The sequence below is a fragment of the Oreochromis aureus genome, linkage group 7 (genome assembly GCF_013358895.1).
Source record: "Oreochromis aureus strain Israel breed Guangdong linkage group 7, ZZ_aureus, whole genome shotgun sequence".
Taxonomy (NCBI): Eukaryota; Metazoa; Chordata; class Actinopteri; order Cichliformes; family Cichlidae; genus Oreochromis; species Oreochromis aureus.
The window spans coordinates 8,443,155-8,460,134 of record NC_052948.1 but is presented as its reverse complement, the minus strand read 5'-3'; the positions used below and the strand labels follow the sequence as shown (position 1 = coordinate 8,460,134).

Below are 16,980 nucleotides of genomic sequence, written 5' to 3'. Positions count from 1 at the left end.
GGGGATGACACACTGGAGAAAGAAGCTAATTCAACACATTACTATCAGAGGAAACATGGAAAAGAAGCAGGACCTGGGACTAGCTGATGGGTATCTGAAACCACAAGAGGAGTACAGAGCTGAACTTAATGGGGAGGATATGGAGAGTGCTAATGGTGGAACAAGGGAAAGCAAAGGCAGTCCGAACCTGCTGCAGATGCTAAAAGCAGCAGAGAGGAGGAGGACGCAGCAAAGTCGGGACAGAGACAGGTTAGAGGTATTCGAGGTTGTGGCGAGAAAACCGGTTACTGAAGCGCTGAAGACTACCATGGTGAGCAGAGACAGCGCTTTCACTATCTCTATAAAAGTGCCAGGCCCACATAACATCACACATGCACCTGTGACTCTACTCCACGGGGAGCGTGAATGTGCATCTACTCAAGATGTTAATGATTTTTAGTCGCCATGAATGTTTGACCAGTACGCTCACGCAAATACTGCACTTGCTTTCCCTCTCTGAAAATGTAAAACGAGAGAGCTAACAAACTGACTCGTGTCATGTCTGATGAATGCAGCATTAAAAGTAGGACCTATGAATAAATATTAGTAAAAGAAGGATAAAACATCTTAATGTTTATGGGAACTACTCATGGGAAGTGTAGGCAAATAAAAATGGCAGATTTTTTTCAATTACTTATATTTGGCCCTTCTCTGCTCTGACATATTCAAATGTCTCTTTTAAAAAGCATATATATATAATATATATATATTTTTTTTTTAGTCTTGTGTCGCCACAAAATTGAGTGCCTATCGGTAATACACCTATGTACAATCAGAAATGGGCAATATATCCTGTTCTTGCTGCTGATCAAGCTCCAAAAATATTGAATCTCAAAGTTCCTATCATGGCCTCAGTTTTGTTTTAGGTCCTGTGACTTTACAGAGCTGCCCTGTAGCCACAGAAAACAATAAACAACTGTTTCCGCGGTTTAAATCAGTCAAATGCCACTCTAAGAGACTTCAGTAACACTGCAGAGCTGCTTGGTCATTCTGTGGACAAAAAACAATGAATTCATGCTCTATTGTCACATAACCTCTCACGCTGACCTCTGTAACCCTTTTGTTAAGAATAATGTTCTTTCCTCTTGACCAGTTCTTCTGTCGTCTTTCTTTATGTTGCAATAACTGTCATTACGTTGCAAAACTCTCAGCTCCCTGATCTCTATCTACCTGCTGTCCGTTTATTTTAAACTATTTTCATCTGTGGCCTCAAAAAACACTCAATTGAGATTTTCGTTCCTTAAATCTCGCTCTTCATCTTTGTAGTTCCTGCTGTCTGTATTTTCTCAGAATCACACACAGAAAGCCTAACAGAGGTCACATTACTCACTCCCACCTTCTTTTGTCACCTGTTTGGTGAGGGAGTGGCGTCAAGCGTCACTTGAACAGCATCGACTTGCAGCTCTGCAGGGTTCCTGAGAGTCACTGTGAGAGCACTGTGCCAGCATGAAGAAAGCATATAATCTAGTGAATATATCTAAGGCCAAGAATGAGGAGGCGGTGCAGTCCATCTGTATCAAGGTATCACAGCTTTTCTTTCTTTTACGGAGGGCAGCGAGTCGAGGGCTTGATGTGTAATTACAAGCTTCAAGCTTTTTAAATTAGAGGGTTTAAGCAACATTACATTGGTTATGTTGGTCTTTGTCAATTGCACTGGCATAGAGGAAATGTATGGGTGGACATAAAGAGAGACATAATTTACACATTACGATGTAATTCTGAGATTTATTTGAAGAGTATCTGTGCAGTAGCTAGTTTGAATTTGATGTCCACCTGCCCCTCATTAAGTTAACCTTCACACTGCTCCAAGTCAAAGGTTAATAGCTTTTGTGTTAATGATTGGTGGCTTGTGTAAATGGCAGCTATTTTCGGAAGGTGGTATTTAAGTGATTTTACGAAACACAAGGTTTTCTTATAACCATGTGTTGAAAAAAGCCGCCAGACTTTAACATAAAGCTTTATTTATATTTATTGGAGACTTTTTAATATAATTTATTTTTGTTTGTACCTGGTATTACTACACCCCATGTACGAAAGCCCTGGGCCACTTACAGGAACTGCTTGGTCAGTTTTTATGGTGATGTTAATGCCTGGGGAGGTTTGAACTCTGCAGTTGTTGACACACTATGCACCTCAGCAGAGCGGTGATCCTGCTCTGTGACTGTCACGGTCTGTGGGTTTTGCTGTGGACTTCTGTTATCTGTGTTCTGTCTTAAATTCTAGTTTCCTTTACGACTTTTACTGCTAGGCTGCTTTTTGATTCCTGTTAGTTTCATGTTTATTTCAGCATGTCATATTTTAGGTCAAGGGTAGGAGTTGTGGAGTTTAGTTACTTACTTAGTTACTTTAGACCATTCAGCTCTGATTATGCTTTAATCCCAGTCTGTTATAGAGTTTACTTCCATCTCATGTGTCTTTTCTCGTAAAGTTTGTTCAAGTTTCTTATTGATGTTCACTGCCTGTTTTACTTTGCTAGTTAATTGTCTCCTATGTCTTGTCTTTAATTTTACTTTGTCCCCTATGATTGTGTTGATTGTGTCTGGTTTTCTCCCAGCCTCGGTGTGTGAGTAGAGTATATATATATATATATATATAGTCCTATCATTCTTTAGTTAAGTGTCTGTTATGATTAAGGCAGAAGGACCCAAATGCTGGAATCTCAAGGCAAACTTCAAGAAACAACAAAACCTTTATTTAGGTGGAGGATAAAAATCCGAAGAATTCATAGCAAAGTTCAAAATCTTCCTGAGCTCCAGAGGCACAATTTAAGACAAGCTGAATAGACTGAAGGCCTCGTTATACCCTGCAGTGCCTGGCAAACAGCACCATACAATAATGTTGTCATCAAACTGATATGTGCTGTCACAATCCGCCCTTACTGCCCATTGTCCACCGCAGCTGTCTTGAAGACACGAGTGCACAGTTGTGTTAGTTTTTACTGTGAATTTAATGATATATCAGTGCATATACACATTTACTTATACTGAGGGAGCTATTGCAACAGCACAATGGTGTGGTGGTTAGCACTGTTGCCGCAAAGCAAGGTCCTGGGTTTTAATCATTTGGCCGGGGCCCTTCCGTGTGCCATTAACATGTTCTCCTTGTGTGACTGTGGGTTCTCTCTGAGTACTCCAGCTTCTTCCACACCCCAAGACATGTAGAATCTTCCAGTACAATTATTATCTTGCAGTTATATACATAGTAGGTAAGTGCGGCAGAGTGGAGACACCTTGAGAACAAAACACAGCTGAATTAGATCAGGAGCAAAACTGAAAACAGGCCACAAGAGACAAATGACTATCAAAATACAACAGGAAGTAACATGACGGAGAAACACCTAACACGGAGACAAATACTTAACAAGATACGAGACACTGTTGGGGAATTACAAAGTAAAACACAAAGTAACACATATCACTCTAAACACAAGACTAGAAACCATGAAATAAAACAGAGGCCAAGGCAAAAGAAAATATGAACCTAAAATCACAAGAAATTCACCACAGAAATGAAAACTGGAACCACCCACTAAAAATTCTAAACCAAAAAAACCCCTAAACTAAATTAATGTCACGGTGAGTTGTGTGGCTGTCAGTGGCTGGACCCACGTGCAGGACTCGGAGACAAAGCATGAACTTAAACGGCAGCTTTATTTGCTGGAGAATCACGCTTGGCATTACATAAACAACAACTTAAACTTAACTAGACCGGAGATGCTGACGGTAGACGACAATGAACACACACACACAACCAATGTGGAGGACGCAACAACAGGCAGGGAAAAACACAGGGCTTAAATACATACTGAGGTAATTAGGGAATGTGAAACAGGAGGAGAGCACAGCTGGGACTCATCAGACATCACAAGACAAGGGGAGGCAAAACTCAACACACTGACATAGTACACAGACTTTCAAAGTAAAACAGGAAACTGAACAGAAGTAACAGAACCACAACCTAAGAACTAGAACACAAGAAATGCCAAGGAACTAGGGATACTAACAACAGAAATCAAAACACATCATGAAATCAAGGAAAACTTAATACAAACAGAAAAACACTGAGTCCACAGACTCAGGACCGTAACAATTAAACTTTAACAGTGTTACCAAAACCGTAACCAAACAGAGAATACTTGATATCAAACATTAATTAAAAGTTAAAAAACACAAAACCCACAGTCCTGAATCAGTGTTTTAGCATCTGCGTACTCTTCCTGTGTCCTACTTGTGTTCCCTGGGTGGATCTCTGGTGGCCACTTGGTTGGGCTTGCTGCCCCTTATGTAACAAAGCTCGTCCTTTGTCTTTCTTTTGTTGTCCGCTTCAGAGACCTGTGTTTGGTTTCTCTTTCACACCATTCATTAGAGTGTCTTTACTTAGTCTGGCACTTCATGACTGACTTGCTGTGGTCTCTAAACACTTCCACTTTGCAATAATACCACTTGTGGGATATCTCAGAGGGAGGAAATTTCACAAACTGACTTGTTGCAGTGGTGGCATCCTGTTACAGCACCACACCCTAATTTAGCAAGCTCTTAAGAACTATTCATGCTTTTATAAATGTTTGCACAGGCAGAGCGCACGGCTTGGTGCTGGATTTTATATACCTAAATTCAAAGATTATGAGGTGTGACCCAGTACTGTTGCCCATAAAGTGTATATTTAAACCAGATCAGCAAAGTTTACTAATGTTGTTAATGTTGCATATGACAAGAGACCTTTGCCAAACAAAGTATTTAAATGAGGCATGCTGGGCTGTTTTAAATCAGTAAGTTTATGAAAAAAAAATATGTTCATTTATGTGGACTGTATTTTATTCACTGATGAATTTGACGTGTAGAGGAGTGGCATCATGAGAGTGGACAGTCTGTCACAGCAGCTCCTGTAGTTTCTTCAGTAATTTCCCTTGTGAGATCGATAATCTGTCTGTGTGTCTGTCTTACTTACTTTAGTTTAATGGGCCTCAGTGTGTCATCTCTTTCCATGACTCCTTGCCCTGACTTTGTATTTTTGCCACTATAAAATTTATTTGGATTCTAGATTTCTTCTTGCACCCTCAGTCTAGTTTAAATATGTGGTTACGCTGGGGGATTTAAAAAGTATTACCCTGTCTGGACTTAAAGATACCTGGAGTTGTATCACATATAATGAAATGAAAGATTTTTTCAGGAAAGTAAACCCAGACTAATGATTTTTTGATATGAAATATAAAAACAATAGGCTACCATCATTAAATACATGGCAAACCAAAACAGTTCTAACACTGTAGGAGTTCTGGGATGAGGTTTTCTGAGAAGTTACAATTAGAAACCTGAACTCGCGCTTCACTAAGCATTCCTGAAGGCAGACACCTTTTCCATGCATAATATCTTTTTCATTGCTTTGTTTTGTGTCATAAAAAAAGCCTCAAACATATGTGTTAATTGCTTCTGTCTTGTTGTTTTTAGTTGTATGGCTGCTGTATTTCAGCCACGAGTGCAGTTTCTTGCTTTTTTCCTCTTTTTTCTTCTTTTTTGCTCACAGTTGTTGTTTTTTCCCTCTGTGGGGTTTGAGAGCAGCTGACAAGTTATGAAAGCTAATAACAGGATTGAAACAAGTTAGTCAAACCCTGCAATTACTTTAGGAGCTATATGTTGCTTTATTTTTTACATTAGAAAAATTAAGCACCCTCTCCTGTCCTGTAACGCACCTCACAAGGTGCTAATGTTCCCATTTGAGGCTTATTAAGGATCAAGTTTGCAAAAAAACAGAAACATGTTACATTTTCCAGAATTCAGTCAAATAATATCTTAAATTGAACAAACTCCAAATCTAATTTGTAATTAAAGCTTTTGTCAAAGAGGTCGTCATTGCTGTTATTTTAAAGAAATAAGGAAAAGTCCTTCCAGAAGCACAGAATATACTTTTTTTTACTGTTTTTTATTGCTTCTTGTGAATTCACCGATCTTCATAACTTAAAAAGCGCCTTTTCAAGTAAATGCAACTGTGATTATTAGCAGTTCTACTGATGTGTGTATTTGTATAAGAGTAAAAATCCTCTGATTTCCCTAAATCTGCAGCTGCAAAGCTTCAAACACTTGAGGTCAGCGTGTGGGCGTGTTGGTCTTGGTGGGTGTGCACATATGTAAGAGAAAGAACAAAAGCAGAAAAAAAATCTGCCAACCAAAGAAAAGCTGAAGACAGGTGGTGAGCCTTCAGTGAGGCTGAGCTGTAGGTTTAAGTCAACGCGTGCAGCCAGAGAGCAGACATGGCCAAGTGGGATTCCTGTGGCAGCAGCCCAGCCTTCAAACAGCCACACTGGACGGTGAGATTGCAACAGATACTAAGATAAAAGAAGAAAGATAAGAGATAGATAAGAAAGATAAGAAGAGAGGTAAAAGAAAATTGGTGTTTTATGAGCAAATGTATCTGTTTTGACTGCCGCATCTATCTACTTCAAACAGAGTGGAAAAAACTTTTGTGACCTGCTGAGAGGTAAAACTGAAATATTTGGTATCTGTCATTTTGAGCCTGTCGGTGATTTCTTTTTATAATTCTTCAGCAAATACCGTTCACTGACCAGAAGCAAGAATTCAACAGACCTCCCACAAGGACTGTTCGGTCCATGTCTCAGTCATCTACAGATAGCTTCGCTTCAGGTATGGAAACATGAAAACAGACACGCTGTTAAGTCTAATCACATGTCTCTGATATATAAACTGAGCCGTTTTTTTGATCCCAGCACCGCAAACTGAGGATTAACCCTGTAGGCTAAACCTTAATTAAAGTGAAAAGTCTTCTGCAGAATTAGGCCTCATTAATTTGGTCCTAATCTGCTCCATGAGCCTTTCTCAAACATGTCAGTCACTGCCAGAGTATATGCAGACTTCAAAGAGATCAGAGAAAAGAATCACCTAGCTATCAAAAAGATAAAGGCTGGAAAACCTGAGCCAAAGAATCATGTGTTTCTGTAATACTCCTTCATGCGTCAGCCAGTTGATTTCTCTCACATAGTCTAAATTATGTGTTGCAGTGCACAGTGACACCTCTGATGATGAGTCTTCTCCTAGAGACAAGCTTCAGAAATCCACCAAAGGCCCGTCTGACTTCTGCATCAAAAACATCAGTCAGGCTGATTTTGGACGCAAAGAAATAGAAATGGCAGAACGAGGTACGCCAATACAAACGGTCTTCAAACCACAGTTTATGCAGAAGCTATAATATAACAGTAAAATCAACCCATCTAAAGAGGCTCTGTAGAGATTTGCAGAAGAGGAGGATCTAAGACTGTCCTGGTTTTTGTGTCTTGATTCTCATCTGTGATATTTAGAAATGCCAGCTCTGATGAACCTGAGGAAAAGGGCAGGTGGGGAGAAACCGCTGGCTGGAGCCAAAGTAGTGGGCTGCACACACATCACTGCACAGACAGCGGTCAGTTCAACACACACACTCCTGTCAAATAAAGAAACAAGCACTGCAGAGATTCACTGAGTGCTAAAGACAGATCTGGTTTGTTTGTTTAAATAAAGAGGAGAATATCACTATTTTGATTTTATCTTATTTGTACATTGCATATTATTCACAGTGCATCATATAATTCTGCATTAGCACTACTTCAGTGTGTAGAACCGGCCTCTGTGTGTTTATGGTGTCCTGCAGGTGCTGATTGAGACTCTGGTTGCGTTGGGGGCGCAGTGTCGCTGGGCGGCTTGTAACATCTTCTCGACTCAGAATGCTGTGGCAGCTGCTCTGGTTAAAGCAGGTACAGCTTCTGCACAAGCTCCTGATTTCTCAAGTTTTACTCTTCCTCCCTCTTACTCTTTTGACCACTTTTCATGCCACTTCCCTTCTCAGGCATCTCAGTGTTCGCGTGGAGAGGAGAATCGGAGGATGAGTTCTGGTGGTGTATTGACCATTGTGTCGGCACTGAGACCTGGCAGCCCAACATGGTATGCCGATTGACTCCTCTTACACGTCACATAGCTTCCCCTAGAAATACACAGTCTGCATTTCTTATGGTAGTTTCATTTCGACGGAGAGAGACAGGCTAGCAACCAAAAATAAACCAGAAAAAACACATTACATACAAGTTATAAACTGATTTGCATGTCATTGACTGAAATAAGTATTTCATTACCAAGCAAAAGATGAGATTTGGTACTTGTTGGCAAACACAGTGGTAAGGTGTTTCTAGTAGCTGGTCACCAGCTGTGTGCACCACAGCACTTTCTCCCAAGCCTTTTCTGTATCATTTAAAAAGCCAGGCCTGCACATGTGGCTTCTTGAACATAAGCACCTTGCAGGCGCTGCAAGATTTCAGTCCATTACAGCATATTGTGTTACCGATGGTGTTTTGGTGAGTGTGGTTCCTACTAACTTCAGATCACTAACAAGTTCCTCCCATATAATTTTGTGATGATTCACCGCCTTTTTCATGATTATCCTCACCTTATGAGGCAAGATCTTATGTGGAGCTCCAAACCGAGAGCAACTAATGATCATTTTATATTTCCATATTATTATATTTCTATAATATTCACACCAACAGTTGTTGTCTTCGAATCACGCTTCTTGCTGATGAACTTGTAGGACATTCCAGACTTGTGAAGATACGTCTTAAGATCAGAATTATCTGTAATTGATTGATTATAATCTGTGTGCCATATGGACTCACAACCAGCATGAATTATGGCAGGGTTGTAGGGGATCATTTCACTCAGTGTGGGGTTTTTTGTTATTTTTTCTGGATCTTTTATTGATATTCTGTCTCTCTCCAGTAAAATGAAATTACCATAAAAATAGATACTGTTCATTTATTTCTAAGTGAGCAAACTTACAAATTCAACAAGAGGTTGAATAATTATTTTCCCTCACTGTATGTATAATGTGTCCTGTTTTTTTCAAAGTGGGTCTATTATGCACATTTCCAGTTCTATATCCTTAGCTATGTTTCACTGCAGCCTCATCTGGAGTCTTAAAAAAAACTTTGTGTTGAGCTAACTTTCTTCTAAATGGTGGTTTCCATCTGATAGCTTTATGTGCAGATTCTCTTAAGAGAGATTAATGAAATATTTAAGCATACATTTCAGGAGGAGGGTTTTTGTACTCACATCTTCTGTGGTATTTCAGAAGATACTGTTCGTGTTTGAAGACTTTTTGACTTAAACACATTTAGTATTTCACATATAATTAATACTTGGTAAACTGTTCCTTTACACTAAAATTTTCAATGCAATTTTCTTACAATAATACAATCAAACATTGTATTAAATTTAGTGGAATCTTAATGAATAATTATTTGAATACATGAACCTTTGATTTTATATATTTCAGATGCATTTTACTCAAAATTATTGCTTCATGTTTATTTGGGCCAAGAACCCTTTGAGTTACAGTTCAGTGTGTTATCTACAAATGTGTCCATGAAGGTGCCTCGAGCTTGTTTTTCTCATTCTTCCCAGATCCTGGATGACGGAGGCGACCTGACCGACTGGATCTATAAAAAGTATCCGGAACTGTTTAAGAATCTCAAAGGTGTTGTGGAGGAAAGCATCACAGGCGTCTATCGGTGAGTGTAAACACGAAGCTCGAATGATTTTAAGGTTACAAAGTCAATCTGCAGCTCACGTGGGTATTTCCGTGCCTCTGATTCAGGTTGTACCAGCTGTCAAAGGCAGGCAGACTGTCTGTTCCTGCTATGAATGTCAACGATTCGGTGACCAAGCAAAAGTTTGACAACCTCTACTTCTGCAAGGAGTCTGTACTGGAAGGGTAATTAATCCTGTTGTGACTATAAACAGATAAAAACACCAGCATAGCAGCAAACTGACCATGGTCAACTCTGCTTCCAGGCTGAAGCGGACCACTGACATCATGTTTGGAGGAAAGCAGGTGGTGGTGTGTGGATATGGCGAGGTTAGTGTAATATAAAGTGTGTGCCCCGTGAAATAACTCACATTTAAGCTACTCGGCCAGACTGTGTTGAATTTCTTTTTCTCGTAGGTTGGAAAAGGCTGCTGCGCTGCCCTAAAAGCACTGGGTGCTATAGTGTATGTCACAGAAGTGGATCCTATCTGTGCCCTTCAGGCCTGGTATGAATAGAAGAAGCTTTTATCAACCAAGATGTGAAGTGTTCCCTCCTCTTACGCCACACCATGAAAAAAACGTGATGAAATACTGTTTTAACCCTGTCCTCTTATCCCCCACTCCACTCAGCATGGATGGCTTCAGAGTAATTAAACTGAGTGAAATAGTCAGACATATAGACATGGTCATCACCTGCACAGGTGACTGCTATCATCCTATAATTAATACATTTTTCTTTTTAAACAATCAAAAAAATAGGCTGTTAATATTTATTTTTTACCTGTTTTTTATTTTGCTCACTGCTTCTCTGCAGGGAATAAAAATGTTGTGATGAGAGAACATCTGGACAAAATGAAGAATGGCTGCATAGTCTGCAACATGGGACACTCCAGCAGTGAGATAGATTTGGTAAAGACCCATGTTGTGTGTGCGTGTATAGGCCTCTATATGTGAATGATTTGGTGTTAAACTATAGATTCCTATATCTCAGGCTGGTCTACGGTCTTCAGATCTGAAGTGGGTGCATGTGAGACCTCGGGTGGACCACGTCATCTGGCCTGATGGCAAGAGAATTGTCTTGCTGGCAGAGGTGAGGATACTCTGTTCTTCTAATGAGGCCCAAGTCATGTAAGGACTTTAAATGTGTGACCTTGAAGTACACTGCTTATTTAGCAAGAGAAATATGCGCTCTTCTTAATGTATTATAGGGAACAGATGGATGAATCTAAGGGATTTTGGGGTAAAAATAGAGAGAAATTCAGAAAAGAAAAGCAGCAATTATGATATAAAGACCAGGTGTGTATCCTCCAAAACTAAATAATGACATCAGACAGCACAGGAAGACCATTAGTGTACACTGTGCTTTAAACTGGGGGCTCATACTACACTAATCATAACATTATCCTGTTTAGTACATACAAACCACGGCTCAATTGGGATGAAATATTATTTCAAATGGTTGTAATCATAGCCGCTCTTACATGATTTGTTTTCATTTAGTATTGACTTTCCTCTCAGGGTCGTTTGCTGAATCTGAGCTGCTCCACCGTGCCCTCATTTGTCCTCTCCATCACTGCTGCTACCCAGGTAAGAAAACAGATTTACAAAGTGGTTATTCTTTTCTAAATGCATCACAGCAGCTCTGTCAGTCATTAGGCTGCTCGCAGTCACTTTTAGTTAACGTTCGCTGATATGTTTCAGGCCATGGCTCTCATAGAGCTGTACAATGCCCCAGAAGGAAGATACAACAAGGATGTCTACCTGCTGCCAAAGAAGATGGGCAAGTTACAATACACTGTTACAATAGTTGGATGCTCATTTTTGAAAGCTAAGGTTTTAGACTGCTCTCAGTTTCAAGTTGCTTTGGCAACTCTTGCTTCTGCATGACGTCACTACAAAGAGAATGAACAGGAATGCGTAGTACATTAACTCAAGTACAGGTTTAATGTTCTTGTACAGTATTTCTGTGTAGTGTATCTGCATTGTGCTAATTACTTCCAACCGGTTGCAGCAGAGGTCTGCCCCTCCCTGAGTTCTGCTGGAGCATTCTTCCTGTTAAAAAGGAGTTTTTCCCTCCCACTGCTTGCACATGTTGGGGTATTCTCTGTATTATTGTAGGGTTTTTACCGTTTAATATAAAGTGTCTTGAGGACTGTTGTTGTATTTGGTCTTATACAAGTAAAACTGAATTTAATTTAATTACTTTCTCTTTCTATTCCCCAACCGGTAATGTATCTTGTACTCGATACTAAGCTTTAGTTGCTTACCGTTTTGTATTGAAAATCTACAATATATAAGTGATATACCTGTAATACAATCATTAAAAAGTTACAAAATTAAAATGCATATCAATGAATTAATAATTATGATCTAATAATATAAAGTATTGATTGTGGAAAGGCACCATTCTACATAATGACTACATTTACTTTAGTGTTACTAGATACTTTAAATGTGTTTTTTGTATTATATAGCATGATAACTATTAAGCTACTTAAATGGGATTTAATTTAATTTAAGTAAAAAAAAAGGCTAAATACTTTTTTTCACTTTGCAAAACAACTATCCAACACAAAATCAAGCTCAAATTCAAGCTTGAAAACATTCACATAATACATTTGTAATGTTTTCATAAGCCTGAAAATCATATCAAATGTTTTAGAGACCATTCTAATTGTAGTTGTCATTAATTATTCTTTCTCCTGTAGCGCCCCCCCTGCTTTGTTCTAGGTTCCTCACTGTTCAACCACATTTTTAAAATTCTCATGAATTTCACTGAGATGGGTCTTCCCACATCTCTGTCTCATCCCTTAAATCTGCTGTTCTAAAAATGCAGCTGCTAAGATAGTTTGTATTAAACAGCTTATGAACTGAGAGACTGCACTGAGTATAGGATAAATAATCATCATTTACTCATGCTTAAATGCCACTTTAGCAGAATCGAAAAATCTAAATTATGAAGGTGAAAAAGAAAATAAAAGGTTCCCTTTAACTTAATTTAACTATTTATCAGTATAACCAAGAAGGAAATTAAGGTGTGATAATCATCGTGTCTGCATATTTTCAGATGAATACGTGGCCAGCCTTCACCTGCCGATATTTGACGCACACCTCACGGAGCTGTCAGATGATCAGGCCAAGTACATGGGCATCAGCAAACACGGACCCTTCAAACCAAACTATTACAGGCAAGTAAACTTCTCTCTCTCACGCAGACAAACACTAACACACATTTTAACGTTTAATGTTTCTAATCCTTTTTGGTTTTTGTTGTAACAGGTATTGATGTTTTGCTCACAAAGCTGACCGACAGAAGCTCTTCAGAAAAGCTGCTGTGAAAACAGGAGCGCTGACTCCCTCTACAGTCTGAAGCTTTACAGAGTATATCTGAAGTGACAGCATATTAAGACTGACTTTTCTGTATTCCTATGTATTATGTCGTATTTGTTACACTGTTCCAGATTTTCACATTGTCCACAGTAACCAGAATTTAATCAGTGTGATGTCTTGTTTTGAAAGGGAGGAAATGAAAAACTGTTCTGAATGGGATGGAGTTACTTTTCTATCAGCTGAATGGAGTACCTGAAAATGTATTCTTGTCTTATCACCTAAAATCCCCATCCTTTTCTAACATTTACATTTACCTAAATTAATATTAACTATTACAGGCAGGTTATTAGATGTTTGTACATATAAATATAAAAGAATTATTATAATAAAAAGATACATTTTACTCTTTCTGCATTTCTGCCTTATAACTTGAAAACACCATAACCAGCAATGAACTTTTTAACTTATAAACCATAGAACAACCTAATGAACACTATTTGACTTTTTTGTATTGATAGATACAGTTATGTACAACCTTGTATACGCAGGTTTATTTATGGTTTCCAAGAATTAAAATATGTAGTAAATGAGCTGGTTCTGCCTCATTCACAAAAGCCACGTTTCCCCTGCATGCTAGTGCTTTCTATCTAACATTCACACATACAAAAAGTGCATCTGAGAGCAACTTGGGCTTCAGACTTTAGTTGCCAGGGATTGCACTACCAACCTCTTAATTAGTAAATTTCATGTTCTACCAAAGCTTAACAATTTAGCCACAGCTTGACAAAGACTGTGCATTGTGCGTTTCACCCACTAGGGGGAGGAATAGTAACATTATCATCGGGTAATCTATGGTCCCAGTTGCTTGTATATGTCACTATCAGAGCCTTCAGTGCTGCTATCCTTGTATGAGTATCTGAAACCAGTGTGTGTGTGTGTGTGTGTGTGTGTGTGTGTGTGTGTGTGTGTGCATGCATGTACTTGTTTTGCTAATACTGTGGGGACATGAAACCACACACTCACAATATGGGGGCCACCTCCATTGTGGGGTCAATAAGTCCCCATAACATATATCACCAAATTTTAAGGTGAAAGCTTTGCTAAAGGTTAGGGTAAGAGGTTGGACTGGGAAATCTTGGGATAAGTCATCAGGAAATTGATTATTTCAATAGAAACACAACTAGGGTGACCGTGGTTCAGGGGGTTGGGAAGCTCATCTTGTAACCGGAAGGTTGCCCGTTCAATCCCCAGCTCTGTCTGTCTTGGTCGTTGTGTTCTTGGGCAAGACACTTCACCTACCGCCTACTGGTGATGGCCAGAGGGGCCGATGGTGCAATATGGCAGCCTCGCTTCTGTCAGTCTGCCCCAGGGCAGCTGTGGCTACAACTGTAGCTTGCCTCCACCAGTGTGTGAATGTGAGAGTGAACGAATAGTGGAATTGTAAAGCGCTTTGAGGGTCTCGAAAACCGCTATATAAATACAATCTATTATTATTATTACTATGCATGTACCATTGTTGGGTGTAATGCATTGTAATACTGTAATGTAGTACTGTAATGTGATGGAATGCATTACTATACTAAATTCAGTAATTAACTTAAAGATGTGTTTATATTGTTACTTGTGTCACAAAGGTTCTTCAGATATCTGCATGCCAGGTGGATAGAAAAAAAAATCATCAAGCAAACATGCATTCTTCTTCCTGCACGCTTGCACTACACTCAGATGCTTTCATTTCGTGTGCTGTAGGAGGATAATGGTGGAGCAGTACGGGGATACAGCTTTTCAGGAGCAGAGATATTACTTAGACCAGGGGTCGGCAACCTGCGGCTCCGGAGCCGCATGCGGCTCTTTAGTCCTTAAAGTGCGGCTCCGCTTGGTTTGGGCAAATAAATTAGAAGTATTTAGCTGAAGTGTATTTTATTTATGTTAGTTCTTTTTAACTTGTAGTTCTAAATTGGAAGATTATTGTGATATTGAAATATAAAAATAAAATGATATTCTATTATTTTTTCATCGCTCAAAATAAGAGTCACACTCATGAAGCCGGTGTACCCGCCAAAACGCCGTGCATTTATCGAGACTTTCAACCCCAGGTAGGCCAATTATGGATCTTCGGATCCACATTATGTCAGCAGCTGTTCTCCACCGTGAACTATGTTAAAGACAAACACCGTTCACGCCTGACAGATGACAGCTTACAGTCCTGCGTAAACTGACTTTGTATAGCCCTGATTTGCGGACTCTGTGCGCAGAGGTTCAGGAGCAGAAGTCCCATTGTAAACATATCACGGCAGACCCGACGATGTTTCCATGAGCATGCTTTTGAGCATCTCTTTATTGAGCACTTTTCACACACGGTTGCTGTACGCGATACAGCCGGCTGTAGCTTTTCAGCTCACAGCCCGACAACACAACAGCACAGATAGCGCAGACTTTAAGGCAGCGAGGCGTGATTGCGGTGTCGCTCAGGTGCATCCGCCTCCCCTGCAGCGGCGCTGCAAACCACGCCCGCCCGCGACGCATTAACCAGGTAAAATACATATTTAGGCAGAATTTTGCAAATATCTATTTTTCATTTTCAGCAGCATAGTGCTTTTTTCCAATTATTTTTTAAGAGTCAGGTCAAGGCTCCAACAGCCCAAAGGGGATATAAGGGTGGCGGCTGACAACAGTTTTTGTTTGCTACATGGATCATTTTAGTTCAGGTTGGTGTCTTTCCTTTTGTTATATTTCTTTAAGAGTTCAAAATGTGTTGATTACATAAATATAATGTAATTTTCTCTGTAGCACTTCATGGATTTCATAAGCAACACACTTAAGTTGTTCACACAAAGCATAAAGATAAAAAACAATATATACAGTGTTATCTTCATTTTAGATGTCAAAAAGTATTTGCGGCTCCCAGTGTTTTCTTTTGCGTGGAAACCGGGTCCAAGTGGCTCTTTGGGTGTAAAAGGTTGCAGACCCCTGACTTAGACAGTACTTTTATTTTTATTCCAGAAAAAGGACAAAAGTGTGATGGTAACGGGCAAACTGTTGCCAGGACAGAAACAACCACAATAAGCTGCAAACAGAACTATGGTTCTTTGCAAATATCTGCACAGACAGCATGCTAACACAAAACTAGCCAAGAGAACCCAGAGTAACGATTAAGTTGAACTGAACATTTAACAGTCAGCAGTCAGTCTCCCTTTCTACCTATTCATGTTTTTAAAGTAGAATCACAGCGGCGATCACTTTGAAGTCTCTTTCAGCTGTTTGTTTTTTTTTTATCTTTACTTTTGTTGTCACACCTTCATGTTCATATGTAAAAACTAAAAGAAAGATTGTATGTGTGTCTTCATTAGGATACGGATTCATGTTGGTATTAGTGTGTGGGACTGTAGCCTAAAGTTTTATATTGTTACGTGATCGTTATGAGACAATGAATTTGAGGTCATTTTATGGAGTAATGAGAAAGTACTGTAGTGAGTAGTGTAACAAATTACTTTCTCTCGCGAGTAATTAAGTAATGTAATGCAATACTTTTTTAAAAAGTAATGTGTAATACATTAATTTTTTTAAACATAAGAATCCCTACAACTAACGATCGTAACACTGGTATTTATTGTTTAGCCATAGCTTACATTTTATCCACTAGTTTTTACCTTTTTTGTATCAAAATTGAGCATCCTGCTGAAAATATTCTTATTTACCTGGACAAGTTCAATTCAAGTCAGTATTATTTATATAGCACCAAATCACAACAACAGTTTCCTCAAGGCACTTTATATTGTAAGGTAAAAATCGTACAATAGTAAAGACCCTACCTTACAAAGAAAACACAGGAAACATAGAAACCCCAACAATTAGACCCCATATGAGCAAGCACTTTGGCGTGGTCATATAAAGCCAACAGCAGCCCTGACTTATTGTCACCCTAACTATGTGCTTTGTTAAAAAGTAAAGTTTTAAGATTAATCTTAAAAGTAGAGAGGGTGTATTTCTCCCAAATCCAAATTGGAAGCTGGTTTTCACAGAAGAGGGGCCTGAAAGTTGAAGGCT

General features: G+C 39.2%; 1 protein-coding gene across 1 annotated transcript; it reads left to right on the top strand.

Moving 5' to 3' along the window:
• Nucleotides 1–1,424: 1,424 nt before the first annotated feature.
• LOC116318344 (S-adenosylhomocysteine hydrolase-like protein 1) lies at nt 1,425–13,336 on the top strand. The gene is made up of 17 exons (XM_031737331.2): nt 1,425–1,560; nt 6,581–6,677; nt 7,052–7,189; nt 7,349–7,449; nt 7,678–7,780; nt 7,873–7,967; nt 9,480–9,586; nt 9,673–9,789; nt 9,870–9,933; nt 10,021–10,109; nt 10,234–10,304; nt 10,418–10,512; nt 10,595–10,693; nt 11,122–11,190; nt 11,305–11,383; nt 12,671–12,791; nt 12,883–13,336. Exons 1-17 carry the CDS (start codon nt 1,486–1,488, stop codon nt 12,887–12,889), a joined length of 1,527 nt encoding a protein of 508 aa, XP_031593191.1. The 5' UTR covers nt 1,425–1,485; the 3' UTR covers nt 12,890–13,336.
• The last annotated feature ends 3,644 nt before the right edge of the window (nt 13,337–16,980 follow it).

Excerpts from the sequence above, each read along its gene's own strand:
- LOC116318344 (XM_031737331.2), top strand. The coding sequence starts at position 1,486 with ATGAAGAAAGCATATAATCTAGTGAATATATCTAAGGCCAAGAATGAG. Across the intron at positions 7,968-9,479 it reads AGACCTGGCAGCCCAACATG|ATCCTGGATGACGGAGGCGA; the intron begins GTATGCCGATTG and ends CATTCTTCCCAG. Across the intron at positions 10,110-10,233 it reads ATCTGTGCCCTTCAGGCCTG|CATGGATGGCTTCAGAGTAA; the intron begins GTATGAATAGAA and ends CACTCCACTCAG.